The sequence below is a fragment of the Zea mays genome, chromosome 2 (assembly GCF_902167145.1).
Source record: "Zea mays cultivar B73 chromosome 2, Zm-B73-REFERENCE-NAM-5.0, whole genome shotgun sequence".
Taxonomy (NCBI): Eukaryota; Viridiplantae; Streptophyta; class Magnoliopsida; order Poales; family Poaceae; genus Zea; species Zea mays.
The window spans coordinates 92,774,575-92,793,392 of NC_050097.1; the positions used below are offsets into that span (position 1 = coordinate 92,774,575).

At 43.5% G+C, this 18,818-nt stretch overlaps 1 protein-coding gene across 1 annotated transcript in view; it reads left to right on the plus strand.

Annotated features, from left to right (window-relative positions):
* Nucleotides 1-7,322: 7,322 nt before the first annotated feature.
* LOC103648791 (uncharacterized) overlaps nucleotides 7,323-18,818 on the plus strand; it is a 78,220-nt gene continuing 66,724 nt past the window's right edge. The window contains exons 1-2 of the mRNA XM_020548922.1: nucleotides 7,323-7,405; nucleotides 7,720-7,836. Coding sequence (XP_020404511.1) covers nucleotides 7,323-7,405; nucleotides 7,720-7,836 — 200 coding nt within the window. The remainder of the gene's footprint in view (nucleotides 7,406-7,719; nucleotides 7,837-18,818) is intronic.

An 18,818-nucleotide genomic window follows, 5' to 3' on the forward strand; every position in this document is an offset into this window, starting at 1 on the left:
GTTCATTAAAATCGTGCCAAAGATCTTAAATCGTGCGGTCTGCATAGAATATCGATTCAAGAAGGTCTGGATCTAATCTTGCACGCTGAATTCAGATCGGACGGCTAGCAATCGTTGATACCCTTTCGGCCGCACGATTAAGCAAAAGAGCCCCTCGATTTATGTAAAAATAACCCGCCGTCCTTATCGACAGTAATCTGTCTGGGGTTTACTTGCGCCAAGACCCCTGTGCTTACCAGAAATCGAGGCCTAGTCTAGAGAAGGTTAGAAATAGAGAAATTGAATTATAAATTGATTTTTAACATATAAATAAGTGCTAGAACTTGTATAAATCATATAAAATTCATATGAACTTCAAATTGATCCATTCTAATTTCTATAATTTTATAATATTATTATTTACCACCTAGAGTCTCTGTTTTGACATGAAAACAGTAAGAAAATTAATTTCTCATTTAATCCTATTTCAAGCACATAAAACCTTTGGAAATTCATAACTTAAAATCCATAACTCCAAATTTAATGATTCCTGTTCCTAAAATCTTAGTTTAATGTGTAGATTATTATTGTATATTTTATTTACATGTTTGATGTGATGTTAATTTTTGCTATACTATGTATGTATTGTGTTGATGCGAGTAGACGAGCAAGCTACTGTGGATCCTGAGGTTCAGCAAATAGAAGTTGCTGAGCAGGAGCTCATTGAAGGCAAGTTGTGCCCTTGATCACTTATTTTTACCCAGCCAATAGGTTACCCAGTTTTGGTTATCTTTATACCTTGTTGCCACTGAATATTTTTGGATAGTATTTGCTATTGCTTAATGTGGTTTTGGGTATGGAGATTCACTATTCATGATTACACTTTTATTATCTGTTTATTATTATTGTTCATGTTAAGATCATTATGTTAATGGGAACATGGAGCGGCCACCCAGGAAAACAGTGCTACCACAAGGGTAGTATGGGATGCCCTTGAGTGATTAACTAGGAAAGCTAGTGGATGACTACCTTACCCTAAGGGGCAAGGGCAGTAGGGGAGTGGTCAATGTAGCGAGGTCTTTGGGTTGATTTTGCTGCGATGGCGGTCAAGCGAGGGATTCCTGCACTGGAGCTTCCTATAAACTGTAGCGGGTTTTCTGAAGCTAGTGGAACTTTGTAAAGGCCTCGTAGTGTTACCCTGCTTCGCCTCCTAGGTAGAGGTGTATGGGATTGGCCATCTCTTGGCAGATGGGTAACATGACTTGTGGGTAAAGATGTGCAACCTCTCCAGAGTGTAAAACTGGTATACTAGCCGTGCTCACAGTCATGAGCAGCTCGGGCCCTCACATGATTAATCTATGGAATTAAAACTCAATTTGTCATTTTGCATCGCATTGGGATTATTTTCTTATTACTTTTACTTATTATTACTAAGGTTTGGTATTTACTTATACTTAGTAACTGCTAATAAAATTTTGACCAACTTATAAAAGCAATGCTCAGCTTTAGCCTTTATTTTGTTGATCAGCCTTACAATTCACATGAACTCCCACCTTTGGTGAGTTCATGCACATTATTCCCCACAACTTGTTGAGCTATGAACGTATGTGAGCTCACTGTTGCTGTCTCACACCCCCCATAGGAGAAGAATATTTGGTCGAAGAGGAGTTGCCTAGCACCGAGGCTTTCGACTTGATCTAGGTGGCATCTCCCAGTCAGCTTTGTGGCGCCAGGGAATAATATATAGTTCGTGTAACACCCCAGGTGTTACCCAAGGCCCTGGCTTAATGCATGCACCATAGCCTATTATCAAATGTGTTTAGATACGAAGAAGGGGCACCAAAACCTTAGAGACCATGGCTTAACTAAGTGATGATCATGATGGGAGTGATACCCTAGCTTTTCATGTATCTTAACCTATGAAAAAGGTTCTAAAACCCTAGTTGCCCCTCTTGAGCCATTAAACCCTCAAGCATTGGATTAGTGAGAAGGGGAAGCAAATGATCATTTTATGGCTTGAACCCTTTACCAAAGTTGAAGTGTGTTAATGTATCTACAAAATATAGTAAGGGAGGTATTACAAAAAGGTCCTATAAAACCCCAAATCAAGCCCCCAAGTGGAGAGCACCCTAGAGCAATCCACTTTTCTCTAAGTCAAAAATCAGCCCTAATCTAAAGATCAGAAGTGTTCACTTAATTGCTGGCGGCAAAACCACATGGTCCAAATAACAAAAAGTAGCCAAACTACCCAAGGCACATCCCTGAAAAGTTTGAAATCAAACCAGGGTTGTTTGACATGGTTTGACATCTGTTTTGTCGCGAGGTGAATAGTGCAAACAGACAAGACTTGGCGCCACCATATCTTCCAAGCCAGACCCAATCTCCCCTTGGAACTCACATGAACTAGATAACTCTAGGTGCAGGGAAGAAATCTTACAAAAGTCATATGGCAAGATTCGCACGTTTCGGTGCTCAGCAGGCGCAAGAACTGGGGCAGATTAACACGGCCACGTGTTCGACGCGCCCTGGCAACGCCAGAGCACGCCCCGGCGCTCAGCCCCGCGCGTGCCGCGCCGCGCCGCGTCAACCCCATGCCCACGCCCGCGCCCGCGGCTATAAAGACAACACCGACCTCAGCCGTACACCCCGCCCCCCGCGCTCCCAACCCTGCCCGAGCACAAGTTCACCGACATTTGCCCTGCGCACGGCGTGCCAGCGGCCGCCCAACCCCTGGCCACCGTAGACCGGCCGCTCTAGTTCTGCTCCACCCCGTCTGACCCCTCGGCTAGCTTCTTCGGAGCTCAGTGAAGCTCCTCAAGACCGCAGACCAAGCACCACCTCACCGGAGACGCCGGATTGACGCCGCCGGACTTCAACCGGCCGCCATCGCACGAAGACCGAGCTACACGGTAAGCCACTCGTCGATTCCTTGCGCCTACGACATCCTTGACCTCCAATGAAGCTCCCCATACTATTTAATTGAACTCTACCATCGTGAGCAGGTCGAGCACGCGTCGCTGACAAGCCCGACCGCCTGCGCACTCGGCCAGCCCTACTCTGGCCATCACTGTCGGCGATCCGCCCCTCGACGTGACCGCCAGGACCTCGCGGACCTCACCCAACCCTCCATCGGACCTCTCCCGCCGCCGGTAAGCCGCACTACCCCTTTTCCTCTCTGGGGCCACTATTCCGGCGGGGAGGGAGCTCGGGTTAAGAGAGGGAAAAGCCAGGGGGTATTCGCGATGTCAGTGACTCAGTGAAACAGTTCCTAAGGGGCACGGTTTAAACAACTTAGTTAAAGAAACCCCCAGGGGCCCCGGTGCAAAGCTGTTTTCCTTAAACCTTTAAGATTTATTCTTTTTAAATAAGTGGAAAACTTGAAAATTTCATAACTTGAGTTTTATCCAACCAAATTTGGTCAAACCAATTTTGCTAGGTCCTAAATATTATAAACTATCGAGGAAAAATAATGAACCCCCTGATTCCAGCAATACTTATAGAGTTTTAATTTAAATAAGTATACTGCACAAAATTAAATAAATAAAGGAAAAATAGAAATACTTTTGGACTGAGGGTAAGAAAAATTAGAGACATACTTAACTACTAATTGCACTATTTAAAAATATTAAGCTTCATAGTATATTAGGATAAGGAGAGATTAACCATTAAAACATGTATTGGCCCAAACCTTAAGAAAATGAAAAAGGGACATTAAAATGAGACCCAGAGGGCAACCATATGTTTCCTAGCTTGCTTAGGTGATATAGTTCATAAGAAAATTATGTTGAACTCTCTGTTAGCACAAAGGAAATACACCACATTTGTTTTATAAAAACAGTAAGAAATTAGAAAAATCCTAGAAAAATAACCCTATGGAGGAGCCACCCCAATCCTTGGGATAACTACTATTATGCTAGTATGAATCTAGGAAAAATACAAGTTTTGTTGTTTGATATTTTTCAAATGACAAGTTAGTTATAAGTGCCTTTTTGACATTAAACTTTAGAAAATCACAACTAAATAACCATTAAGTCACTTTCTTTGATTTTTGGCACAGAGACCTGTCATTACCCATAGATGTTAGTAAAAATAATTTTTAGTGCAGGACCCCCACCTAATACAGAGCTGTAGTGCAAAGTGACCATCCATCCTCACTTTTGTTATTTTTCCAAGAGTTTATCCTAATTATTCTTAACCTCAAATTTGTGGAACATGCTACAATGATCAATACTAGCCCACTGTAATTTTTAGAGATTTTTTTTGGAAATTTCTAAATCATCATGGCAGTGCAAGCCTACCTTAAAAGCATAAGTAGAGGATGCAAAGGAGGATTAGTGGAGATAAAGAATGTTATCCACACCCCTACGCCCAAACCTCCCTAAATACCTACTAAAACCATGAAGGATGTCCAAACATCTTGATTCCAACCAAAACCTACTAGGCAAGTATAAAACACGTAGAGCATCATATAATAAAGAAACCCTAGTACCACTGCCTTATATTATTTCACCATACATCGTGTTACTAAATTTGCATCTCATTAACATACATGTATCTTATTCATTGCATTCGATAGATTGTAATCTCGCTGATGGAGAATACGTGCTCATACCGGAGCAAGGAGTTGCTCAGGAGGTAGTCCAGGAGCCAGCACCAGAGCTTGCCATCGAGGATCTGCCTGCCCCAACTGTTGAAGGCAAGCCCCGGTTTTATGCATAACCGTTATATATGCTATTTTACTGCACTTAATGATCGTAGGCTTGTAATGTGCACTTAAGTGTAGGAGTTGCCTGAAACCCTAGTTGCATAAACTCAGGATTCCTTTTGAGATGGATACTAGTATGCTAGGTCGAGTAGCTATTTTGCTAATTAGAGATCTCGGTAGAAGTCGAGTGATTTTTCTAGCACTCACGCGAGGTCAGGAATTGGTTGTATCCATTTTGATAACTGAATAATGATGGTTTGTGGACACGGATCCATGGGGATGCACTGTCTACGAGATGAGAAATTGGAATAAGGATTAACGTGCGGATACCTGTGTCAAGCGTTTGAACGTACTAAGCACATGCCGAGAAAAATGGTAAATCGGTAAGCCTAGTACCTGAGTGAACCTGCCCGCAGACTTTACCCCTCATACGACCTGAGACGTAGTCTCCCATTCCGATTATGGTGGGTACAAGTGCGTTCACTGCACGACGGTAGTCGGGGTTAGTGAGGCATTGTACGCCAAGGCGGTGAGCCCTGTTCTGTTGATGGGGAATCGATGGGAACGGTTGATGTGTGTGGGGATAGAGTGCCTCGCCACGTCGTGTGTTTAGGTTTACCTTGCAAGGTTAAAAACTCAATTCGAATCGTCTACCTCTCGCAGCTAATGAGACTGCGTGATCCATTGTACTGCATTGAGTAATAAGTGGAAATGAGATGACTCGCAAAAGAGGTTGATTAATAAAATGCTTGATACCATGCATGAATAGCTAGGTACTCATTTAGTTTAAAGAGGATCATATAAAACTTGAAAAGCTAAAACTTAATTTTAGACTCAGCTAGTGCTTTTGGCAAACCAAACCCCTCAGCCAAACAACTACGGATCTGATGATAGCCCGATCTGAGGTCAATCTTAGAAAATACCCGAGCTCCGGTAAGCTGATCGAATAAGATATCAATCCGGGGAAGAGGGTACTTGTTCTTCATTGTGACCTCATTAAGGGGTTATAGTCCACACACATCCGAAGCGTTTGATCCTTCTTCTTGACAAAGATTGCAGGACATCCCCAAGGTGACGAACTGGGTCGGATGAATCCCTTCTCCAGTAGATCTTGTAATTTAGTCTTGAGCTCTGCCAACTCATTTGGAGGCATTCGGTACGACCTTCTAGAAATAGGAGCCGTACCCGGCTTCAGTTCAATCACAAACTCTACATCTCTTTCTGGAGGTAACCCAGGCAGATCTTCCGGAAAGACATTGGGAATTTACATACTACCGGAATATCTTGGATTTCTGGCATGATAGCTTCATAGACTCTGCCAAATGGTTTAGCTGGAATAGCTACAGGGATGGACAAGAGAACCTCGTTATGGCCATAGCTCAACCTGATGGTTCTTAAATCAGTGTTGAGGATAGCTTTGTGCTGGGCTAACCAATTCATGCCCAGAATTACATCTATATCTTGGCCTTTTAGAACAATCATATTGGTGGGAAAATCCCGTTCAGCCAATGTTACTTGCACATTGAAGGCCACTTCTTTAGTGAATATTTGTCCATCAGGCGAATGAATAATAAACCCTTCCCTTGATTCAGTGTAAGGAATGCAATATTTTCCACGAATTTCTTGCTTATGAATGTATGCAAAGCACCAGAATCAAAAAGAATGACTGTTGGGTGATTGGCCACAAGGAACGTACCCATCATAACCGGCTCTCCCTCCAGTGTAATGGCCACTTGAGTGTAATATATTCGCCCAGTCTTCTTGATATTCTTGCTTGCTGAATTAGTAGCCATGTTCCCTTTGCCTTGACTGGAGCTCCAAGAGTTCTGCTGATTCTTAGCCTTATTCTGCCTCAGATATGGACAGTCTTTAATGAAATGACTAGACTTTCCACAGTTGAAATAGCCATTTGAAGAACTAGGGAGGGCGGGGAAACGAGCACCAGGGGCACTCGGTTGACTTGTAGAAGTGGGGGCAGTGGCAGGGCGAATGAAGACAGGCTGTTTGAATGGGTAGGAGGGTGGGCGAGACGAAGAACGATTCTGATTAACAGGTCATATTACCAACCTGGTTCACTTTTCAGGTCCCTGATTGGACCTGTCAACTCCGAATCCCTTCGATTTTCCTTGGCTTGTATTCTTAGCTTCTACTGCAGGCGCTGTGCTGACAGCCCTACTGTAAGTGAGATCTAGGCAGGTGGCCATTTTTCTTTGAAGCCGATCGTTGAGGCCTCTCATGAAGAAATTCTTCTTCTTCAGGTCAGTGTTTACTTGGTCAATTGCATATTGGGATAAATGATTAAATTTGAGATACTGCATAACAGTATCTCCCCCTTGCTTGAGTCGCATAAATTCCTCATGTTTCATGTGTAGCACTCCTTCTGGAATATAGTGCTCACGGAACGCTAACTTAAATGCATCCCACGTGACCTGATGTTCGGCTGGTTAAATTGCCACAAATTTTCCCCACAAGGTACTCACAGGACCTCTTAGTTGTTGGGCAGCGAACAACGGCTTATGTGTTTCGGTGCAGCGGATTAATCCGAACTTCTGCTCCATTACCCTGATCCAGTCATCAGCTTCAAGAGGATCTTCAGCTTTAACAAAGATTGGGGGACGCGTTTCAGAGAAGTCCAGATATGAGGTTTCACGCGGTCCCTGGGGAGGAGCCCTTCCGCCTTGCTGCTGGAATTGATTACCCGCCATTTCATGTAAAAAGCAGGTATTATCTCCAGTCGCGTTGACCAAGGCAGCGATAGCCTCGGCCAGCGTTGGTGGTATAGGTGGTGGATTAGGGGTATCTTCCCGACTACGGGAAGTACCCGCACAGTCCTGCGCACGAGTCCTTGATGGCATCTGAGGCAAAAACAACATTTGGGAAAAATGCCGATACACACCATCATTTTACATTACCAAAACGTAATGATACTGACCAAGTGTACAACATGACTTCATTATTTATCTTACATAGGTATAGTTCCTATACTACACTAGTCTAGTCTTTGTTATCTTTTGTTGCTTCACTGTCTGTTGTAGGAGACCGCTCATCAGCCAGGTTCATAGAAGGAGGGGGCTTAAAAAGGTTCAGTTCCCCATTAGGTCCTTCACCTGCTATCCCCGATGGTCCGGCTCCCATTGCAACAGGGTCGGCAGGTACGTCCGGGTGCAGTCGTGAATACAGTACATGCACTTCCTCATGTAGAGTATTGCAGTATACTTGCAAGTTGTCAAGGGCCGCACTAAGCTCGGTCACACGAGCACGAGCTTTGGCTTCCCGATCTCAAGCAACCGAACGAGAGTTGATGGCCCAATCGACCGCCAAATCCCGTTCAGCAAGCTCGTCTTGCAGGCATCTGACGTCAACTTCCAACTCATTTATACGCTGACCAAATTCTGCCCACACCCTGTTTCGGTGACGTAACTCCGTCCAAAGCTGTTCCACTTTGTGAATCATCTAGGCCCCTTAGTGATGTTTTGGTAATGACAACTGTTTGTGGACTAACGGTACTTGGAGAAATAAGAATGCAGGGTTGGACCACATAGAACAGGAAATCTTGGAGATTTATAAGCATTGGTTGTGGATCAAGTGATGGCAAAGGTATAACATAGGTTTTGTTAGGTTTTGTTTTTGCCGGTCTCTAGGAGTTTAGAGAAGATACTTGACCGGATTAGTAGGTTAGATAGTCGTACTATTAAGAGGGGTCAATGACTTTGATCTGTGTAAAACTTAGTGCCTCATAGAGCATCTAATGGTTGCATTTGCATGAGGACTAACAACGCTTCAAATTTCATGAGTTAAAAATCCTTTCAAAAGCGTGTTTGAAAAGTGCCAAGTATTGGGATGCGCGGACCGTTCGGGCCTTGAGGGCGAACCGTCCGTGATCCTCCAGTGGGGTCCGAAGTCTGTTCACTTTGGACAAATCCTGTTCATTTGTACTGTGGACCGTCCGGGCCTTGGGGCCAGACCGTCCCCAGTCCTGACCAGAGGAGGCTGCTCTCGGCACAGTCCCTGAATTATAGTGCGGAACATTCGGCCTAGATGGGCGAACCGTCCGCAGGTGCCAAATTTGGTTTGGACTAGGACTGTGTGGTTTTTGGGATTTGTTGTATGGACTGTCCGGAGGATAAGTTCGGACATTACTAACTCCTAGGTCTCGGACCGTCCTGCCTTGTAGGCGGACGGTCCGCATGTGTTAACTCCACTTGTTCAGAGCTCTGGTGCTCCATGTTGCCAGGTCGCGGACGGTCCAGCCAAGGTGGGCGGACTGTCCGGACCTTACTTTTTTGACAGCTCTGACAGATTTCAAACGGGAAAAATAGCCACTATGCGTACGGCGGACCATCCAGCCCTAGGGCGCGGACCGTCCGCGTGTGCATAGAACATGTGTCTTTTGCTCATAACAGTTGGATTTGAGAGAGGGACTATAAATAGAAGGGGAGCTCGTGTGTGGGGGTCCTCTTGGCCATTCCTTGCACACATTGAGCTCATTTGTGATGCTCCAACTCATTCTCTCACACACATTGCTTGAGATTGCATTCTAATGAGAGATTGAGTGTTCCTAGTGCATTTGCATCCATTGGTGATTCTTGAGGCACTAGGTGGTACACCGAGCAAGTGTCATCGGCTTGTTACTCTTGGAGGTTGCCGCCTCCTAGACGGCTCGGGTGATTGTCTCCGTCGAGCTCTCCAAGAAGATTGTGGAGAAGCCGTAGTGTTGATTGTGAAGGGTTCGCGCCTACCTCGCCGGAGCGGCAAAGGTGACACTAGTGGAATCGAGGTATTGAGTGATTTCTTATCCACTTGGCTCAAAGATCAAGCCATGTCTTGATAGAGGAGCAAGTGAGAGCTTGAAGTCCACCTCAACGTGGATTAGGGGTGATCGGCAAATCATCGATACCACGGGATAAAATCCGGTGTCTTTATTTTCTTGCATTACTTATTGTCGTCCAAGTGAATAGTATTTTGCATATTGTTCATCAAGTATTCAATCACATTAGTTGATTCTCATAGATTGTTTACTTGTTATCACTAGAGAATTTATTCCTCTTGTTATATTGATTAAATTTCCCTAGTGTTTTTTTATTTTAGTCAAAACCGTCTATTCACCCCCCTCTAGCCGGTGTCCTAGATCCTACAAGTGGTATCAGAGCTAAGGAGTCCATTGTTTGTGGATCTAATCATCCCGGAGTGGGACAAAATGGCTAGTAACAACAATGTGCACATTGGGAAGCCACCGCATTTTGATGGGAATAACTACGACTATTGGAAAATAAGAATGTCAATGCATCTTAGAGAAATGGATGGAAAAATTTGGCCAATTGTCGAGGATGGATTTGTTGTGTTGAAAGAAGATGAACCATCCGTTAGTGACAATGAGAATATCCTTACAAATGATCAAGCCATGAATGTATTCTATGATGCTCTTGATATAAATGAGTTCAATCATATCAAGAATCTCACAACCGCTCATGAGATTTGGATTAAGCTAATGGAAATTCATGAAGGAACTACAATTGTGAAGAGTGCCAAGCTATATGTGTTCAAAGGAAAGTTTGAGCAATTTATTATGAAAGGAGATGAGAGTGTATCCGATATGTTCAACTGGTTAAATGAGATAGTGAATGAACTCAAGGGACTTGGTTTTAATGTACCAGATGTGGATTTCACTCATAAGTTCCTTAGATCACTTCCGGAGAAATATGAGACCATTGTGACAATGTTAGTAAAAAGTGATCTATCTACAACTTCTCCAACCGAAGTATTGGGGGAAATTCTTACTCAAGATATATTCAAGAAATCTCAAGCCGATGCTATAAGTTTGGCAAAGAAAGTGAAGAATGAATCAATTGCTCTCAAAGCTAAAGCCTCAAAGGCAATTGAAAAAGAAGATAGTAATGATGAAGAAAATGAAAGTGAGAGTGATGGTGATATGGCTCTATTTGTAAGGAAATTCAACAAATTCATGAAGATGAAGTGAGGTCAACCTAGAAGAGGTCAAACATCAAGAAGAAATGCTTTCAATGATAGAAAATGTTTTGAGTGTGGGGAACCTGGTCACATTGCCATGAATTGCCCTAACAAGAAGAAGAAGGGCAAAGATGAAGGTGATAAGAAGAAAAAGAAATTCTACAACAAGAAGAAAGATGGCAAAGCCTACCTCATCCAAGCTTAATGTCGGAATTGCCATCAAGGAAGCTCCCTCACTCTTCTCATCCCCACATTGTCTCATGGCAAAGGGAGATGCTAATGTAAAAATCATCACCGATTTAAATGATATAAATGATGATGATGATGTTGATGATGATGGCTATTCATATGATGATCTTGTTAGAATGTTAGGTGAGGCTGATGACTACATGCACAAAGAAAAAAAAATTTTAAGACCTTGAAGGAATTGTATAAAAACCTCCAATTGTCTTTTGAGGAGCTCAAGACCTCTCACGACGATCTAAAAGAGAATTGTTGAGAAGCTTGCGGATGCTCAAAAATCATCTATTGTGCATGAAGTTGTGGTGGTCACCGAGGATGTTGGAGTCACTTGTGACTTACTTGATAGTCTTACAAGTGAACCACTATCTACTAACTCTATTTATGATAAATGCAAAATTTCTCCTATGAATGATAATATTGCTCTTGATGAATCAAAAATCATTGTTGAGAATCTAGTGATAGTAGATAGAGTAAATGCTCTAATTTATGATCTAGAGAAGGCATATGGTGGAAAGGCTAAATTGGATTTCATATTGGGAAGTCAATGGTGCTCACTTAACCGTGACGGTCTTGGATATGTTACCAAGAAAGGAAAGAATGTTGTTGGGGACTTGTTCTCAAATACTATGAATTAAGAACAAGGCAACACAAGATGTTAAATGTTAATGCCCTTCGTCCTTCGAAGCATTATTTCCCTTAGGATATAATGATCTTCGGGCGAAGGTCATAAAGGACATACCTTCATCATTGCAGTTTATGTTAATAAAAAAAGCATATGAAATATAAGAGACAACATAAACAATCATATAACATTATTAGGTCATTCTTATTATATTATCATGGAAAGACAAAAACAATATTGAATTACAAAAGTATCTTCGACTTAATAGAAGGCAAAAAGTACAAGCGTGACGCAAAAGTAAGTACAAGTCAGCATGAACAGTACGGGTGTACTGTTCATCTATTTATAGGCACAGGACGCAGCCTATGAGAAATTACATTCATGCCCTTTACATTTATTATTGACTTATAGATAAATCTATGAGGACTAGATAGCCTTTTCCCTTTTAAGTCGGTTCCTTTTTCGGCGATAGAGCCGAAGCTCCCTTGCGCGTAGCTTTGGAGCAACGACAACCTTCGTCACGATCATGCTCTTCCCATCGTGTATGCTTTTATCCTGAGTCCGAAGGTACCTGTCCATAAGCCATGCTTGGAAGACATTGTTAAATTACATTTTTGAGGACCTTCGGAGGACGAAGGCCCCCAATAGTAGCCCCTCGTAGTATTAATTTGTTTAGGATAACGAATTCAGACTGCAACATGGACGAAGGCCTTAAGCCGAAGGTCTGAAAAAACACCTTCCCTTTGCTAGAATAGCAACAACCAATGACAAATGGGACCCTCCAATTTGGAGCGCGCCGGGCGTATAAATAAAAACTCACCCCGACCACATTTGGTACGCTGTTTGTGCCACTTGCTTTATTTGCTCAATTTTATAGCTCTTGCTCACTAACGCTTGCTAGTTTCTCAAGCTTCCTGAGCTTCGGTTAAAAAGACACGTTTTCGTCATTGCTGAAAGAAAAATGTCTCAAGACAAGAAGGTTGTTGCTGAGACGAAGCTAACCGAAGAGGAGAAGCTCTTTGAACAAAAGAAGGATGCAAATCCTTATATAGCTGGGTTTTTAGAATCAATGGCAAAATCAAATACAGAGAAGATTACTAAAGAGATATTGGAGGGCCTGTTTGAAGATACTAGTGATAGTGACAACTATGATGCAGAAAGTGGAGGTGAAGATTCCGAAGATCGACCCTGGAGGCCAAGCCATACCACCTTGAGAGCATGAGAAGGAGGTACTTTCGAGATATGTCTATTGTGAGGGCTGGCGAAGACAACAACACTCCTGCGCCTGAGGAGAATGAAGTTGTGATTTTCCGAAGCTTCTTTAAAGCTGAGCTTCGGTTCCTGCTGAGCAGGTTTGTAGTTCAAGTGTTGAAAACCTTTCAAATTTTCCTTCATCAATTGACCCCCGAAGCCATATTGAGGATGGGAGTCTTCGTCTAGGCAATAAAGAGTCAAGGGATGGAGCCAAGCGCGAAATGCTTCTGCAGCATGCACGAACTTCTGTATGAGACGAAGGCCATGGGGAAAGAACAGTATCACAACAACTTCGGTTGTTATGGATTTATTGCCCGTCCCAACGCAAGCTACCCGGTGCCAACATTCCGGAAAAGGTGGCCGGGAAATTGGATGGAGGAATGGTTTTATGTGAAGAACGACTTGGTGCGAGGGAGGATATTAAGGAGGTTATTATGCGTCCCATTTGGTCCCGCTTCGGCCTCCGAAGACCGAAGATTGAAATGGACGAAGTCGCCGAAGCATGTCAAAAAGCATTTGCTAATATCTGCTTCTTTATTGGTACGAGAGATTTAATTAAAGAGCACATAGCATTCAGAGTATGGCCGCTTGTAGAGAGTTGGGAAATGCCGAAGGAGACCATCACCGAATCTAGTGAAGGTGAATTGGTTTGGCTGAAGTACACATTCAGATATGGGGATAAATTCGATGAACCAAATGATGACTTGCTAAAATGCATCGAAGCTACAAGCGATGAACTGCTTGGATCATATTCCAAGGCGGAAGACAATGCATTATCCATAGCCTTCGGAGGCCAAGGAAAAAAGAGGTTGAATAGAGTTTTTGATGCCATTGGTTTTGTTTACCCCGACTACCGCTATCCGGTGCGAGGACAGGGAAAGAAGAGAAAAACTGCTGCTTCGGCCACTCCAGATGAGCCTGCGCCGAAGGGCAAAAAATGGAAGGTCCTTACCCACCGGCCATGCTATATTGAACCGACCGTGGTACCTGACTTTGGCGGGGAGGCTTCTTCAGCTGCTGAACTGAAAGAACCTGCTCCTCCCACGCAGAAGATTGAGGAGCCGGCTGTAATGCCGAAGGCACCTTCGGCTGAGCTAATTGAAACGAAGGTTGACAAAGATAAGGCTAAAGGGTCAAAAACTAAAGAAGTAACAAAGATACTCGGGGTTTTAAGTCCTGGGATTTTAAGTCCTTCAACAGAAGCAACAATGCTGAAGGCAAAAAAGAGTTCTGCCATAACCCCTAGAAGAAAAAGGATGGTAAATGTATTAGATATTTTGGAAACAACGGATTCCATAAGCCCCACTCCCATAAAGAAAGTTGCCGAAGTTGTCAAAGCGCAAACCAAGGCTGATACTAAGCAGATAGAAGTTGAAGCTACAATGGGAATAGATACTAGGCCTTCAGAGCCTGCTGAGAAAAATTCTGCCGAAATTGAAGAAATGGCAACAGAAGAAAAGGCTACAAAGCAAATTTCGCATGAAAAGGTTGCCACTCCTGCTCCCGAAGCTATAAAAGAGAACATTGATTACATCATCCGCCATGCTTCGGGAAAGGGACTCTCTAAGGAAGAAAAACAAGAAGCTCAACATTATTCTCCAAAACTGAAATACCCGAAGGGGGCATTAGTGTTCAATGGCAGCGGGGAGGAAGATTTTTTTGTACTGTCTCCCGGATAGTAAAGAGATATCCGTCTGCCGGGAGATGGGTAGAAGCTTCGGATTTCCGAAGCTAGAAGATGGCCTTTCAATACTATCAAAGGATGAATTGGCTGACAGTTTAGCATATAATAGCATAAAGGTATAAAAGTCAATTTTGTATTTGAAAACGAATTACTTCATTTGTTTATACTTAATGTTGTCCTCTTGCATGGCTTGATCCTTAGCAATTCCCTTAGAGCACAGAAAAACATTGAAGATGAAGGGTATACAATGGCTCTGAACAACCTTCGTTCGGAGGTGATTGAACTAAGGAACGAAGGTCTTGAAAAGACAAGATATTAATTTCATTGTTAAACAAAGTAAAAGAAGACGAAGCTAGTTCCAAAGTTCAAGCTGAGGTCCAAAAGAATGAAATCGAAGACCTTCAGAAACAATTAGCAGAGACCAAAGAAAAATGCGATGTCACTAAAGCTAACCGAGATGCCAGCGAATATTGGAAAAATTATTTAGAAAAGATAGTTGAAGAGCTTCGCGCATCCAAGGAAAGATGTTTTGAAAAATCTTTGGGCTGCATGGAGAAGATAAAAACTAGCTTCGCCAACATGGGCACCTATTCAAACAAGGATAACTTCATACGAGGCGACCTGAGGGCGTTATCGAGTGGATCAGCGGTGAAGCCGAAGCTTTTGAGGAAATTATAAGCGATCGTGGGGACGTCTGCGCATTCTCTGGAGAGAGAGGAGTTTCAGCCATCTTGGAGAAGGCGGGTTGCAATCATGTTAAAACCTTGGCCCAGGCCGAAGCTGCCTTCTCCGTGGATGACACGAAGGACCCCTTGGCCGAAGCAAGTTTAATAGGCGGAAAATTTTTCACTGATATCTGGGAAAATGGCGGCCGAGAAATGGCTCACGAAATAATGAAGAAAAGTGAAAAAGATATTCATGACTTCCGAGAAGCGGCTAAAAAAGTTGAAGAAGTTGCCGAACGCGAGAGACGGATAGGTATCATTTAATAGCCTTTAGCTTCGTTGTTTGTTTTCGTGACTTCGAACTAATTGATGTTTTCTACCGCAGCTGAATTACCTCCTCCACCAGAGCCGTTCGACCCACTGGCCGACCCAGAAACAAAGAAAGCAATAGAAATCATCAATATGGCCGAAGCTATTGTTGACGAAGTTGTTAACAAATTGCTTAACGAAGTTGCAGAGAAGGTTCTGAAGGAAGAATAGTAGTTATTGTAAAAACATTTTTAGGCTATTAATGTAACATTTGATGTTTATAGTTTTGAATCTAATATGTAAATTGTTTGTAATTGAGTTCTTTGCGATGCATGAAACTTTATGTACATACGGTATTTGAGCCATCGGCGAAAAAACACCTTCCCCTCTTTTCATGTTGTTGGGGGCCTTCGGCTTCCGAAGGTCCTCAAAAACATGATTTAACAATGTTTATGGAGTATGATACATGAACAGGTACCTTCGGACTTAGGTCAAAACCACAGTGTGAAGAAGCATAAAGAATACGAAGGATGGCACATAGCCGAAGCTATGCGCAGATGAGCTTCGGCATGATAGCAGAAAAGGAAACCGACTCAAAGAGGAAAAGGCTATTTAGACTCCGGTGGATTACTATAGAGTTATTAGCAAATGTAAAGGGCATGGGTGTAATTTTACATGGGCTGCGTCCCGTGCCTATAAATAGATGAACAGTGCCCCGTACTGTTCACGCTGACTTGGCATTTGCTTTTGCGTCACGCTTGTACTTTCACCTTCTTTCAAGCCGGAGGTACCTTTGTAACTTATTATCATTTCTATTTTTCCATAATAATGAAATAGAGATGAGTTGATGGTAATACATAACTGTTTATGTTACTTTTTGTATTTCATATGTCTCCTTCGTTATTTATATGTTATATTGACGAAGGTACGTCGTCCATAACCTTCGTCCGAAAATCATTATCTCTCAAGGGAAATAATGCTTCGAAGGACGAAGGACTTTAATGTTTAACATTTTCTGTGTTGCCTTGTTCTTAACTCATAGGATTTGAGAACAAGTCCCCAACATTGGCGCCCACCTCTGGTGAACCCTTTTCGACCACCTTCGGTGAGCATCGACCTTCGTCATGCCGCCAAAGAAAGCTTCAGCGACAGGGGCTGCCGCTCTGCAGCCGTTGGACTCGAACCAGGAGACCCTTTCTCTTCGAGAGGCCCAGGGCCAGAAGAGGAAGGCCACCAGTCCAACGCCCCAGGAGGACGAGTTGGACCAAGAGATCAGGAATACGGAGATGCTTCATCAGCAAGTGCAAAAGAAGAAGGAAAAAATGGCTCGGCTAGCTGACCTGCAAAGGCAGATTGACGAAGCCACTGAAGAAGTACGCCATCTTGCTCAAGATGAGCAAGAACGAAGGCCCCAGCACAGGGAGCTTCATCAAGAAGGATTGTTGGATGATGATGGATGGTATGATGATTCCCATCATGGAAATTTTGCTTTTGATGATGCTTCTCCTCTATTAATAGAACTGCACGCTACACCTTGGCCTCCATCTTACAAACCACCTCAGCTTCCCATGTACGACAGGCACTCAGATCCAAAGCAGTTTCTGATGAGCTACGAAGCTACCATATCTTCATATGGAGGCAATACTGCAGTCATGGCGAAATCTTTTGTCATGGCAGTCAAGAATGTTGCACAAACCTGATACTCCTCTCTACGGCCAGGAACAATCACATCATGGCAGAAGCTGAAGGACATGCTGATCACCAGTTTCCAAGGGTTTCAGACGAAGCCGGTTACTGCTCAAGCTTTGTTCCAGTGCACGCAGGATCACGAGGAATACCTTCAGGCGTATGTCCGAAGGTTCTTGCGTCTGAGGGCACAAGCGCCAACAGTGCCCAATGAAATTGTCATTGAGGCCATGATCAAGGGGCTTCGGCCAGGACCTTCGGCCCAATACTTCGCCAGGAAACCCCCTCAGACCTTGGAAAAATTGCTTCAGAAGATGGATGAATACATCCGCGCTGATAATGACTTTCATCAAAGAAGGGAGGAAGCTTCGAATTCTCCGAGATGACCAGGGGCTTCGGAGGGAGGATTCACCCAAGGCACGTCAGATCAATCCACTCTACTCAGAATGACAACAGAGGAGGTCAGCAGCATAGGCCACAATATTCCTCCCAGGCTTCGGGGCAGCAACAAAGCTATCCTCAGCCTCCAGCTCCAAGGGGCAGAGGCGCCAGGGGCTTCGGCGGAAGGTTTGGGAATGAGCCCAGGAAAATTTATTGCCTATTCAGCGGTGAGGACAAGGGCCATACTACAAGGATGTGCCATGTCACCATCCAGAAACAGAAGGAGATAGCAGAAGCTGCAGCCCAACAAAACCAGCCAAAGCAAGTTATGCATACTGCTTCGTATCATTCACCGTACATACCAGAGTATGTGGGTAACCATCCTGCAGTTTCTGTTGCTTCGGCAAGCCAACCTCAGGCATCTTGGCAACAGCCTCCACCTCCACCACCAATGCAACCCGCATATCCCCAGGGCCAGCAGCCAGAAGGGAGCCAGCACACTCATCAGCAGCGAGACTTCAGGGAGCAGTCCGAAGCTCGCACAGTCAACAGTACTGTGCCAGAATCAAAGCACATCTACTAAGAGATATCCTACCTCTGAAACAGTTTTTACATTCGTCATCATTTTCCTTTTCGATAAAGAAGCAATCATTGAAAGCCTAGTTCTTTTGTTGTTTTCAATTTCTTGTAATAGCTTCGTCATTGTCATGATATAATATACCTTCTTCACAGACTCACGAAGTTCCAAAAGTCAGTAAAACACGAAAGTTGTTCTCAAGAGAACGCGGGGTTCACAATTATATTACAAGATTTGCCGAAGCAACAAAAAGTCGTTCTAAGGAACGCAGTGTAAGTTTGCTGAAACAAAAAAAAAGTCGTTCCTAAGGGAGCGCAGCGTAAGTTTTCTGCTCAAAAGTCGTTCCAAAGGGAATGAAGAGCTTACAGCAAAAAATAAACGCTGATTCCGCCGAAGTATAAGGCGAAGCGCGAAAAGTCAATGCGAATACCGCCGAAGTAGAAGGCGAAGAAGCTCCTAAGGGAGGCTTACAGCGAAAAGTCAGCGCTGATACACCGAAAATTAAGCAGTGAAGCCGAAAAATAAACGACAAAGAGATTGTGTGTTCTACTGAGGGAATGTGTGTGTATCTTCGGCAAAAACTTTATTCGCATACCATAACATCATCACATCATTCGCATAACATGACATCATACATCATATTGCATCAATGGCACAAGAAGGGGACACAATGTTGATCTTCGGAAATTGTTTCAAAGAAGTTGTGCCAAAGCACAAAATAAGTTTTGAAGAAGTACAACTTTATC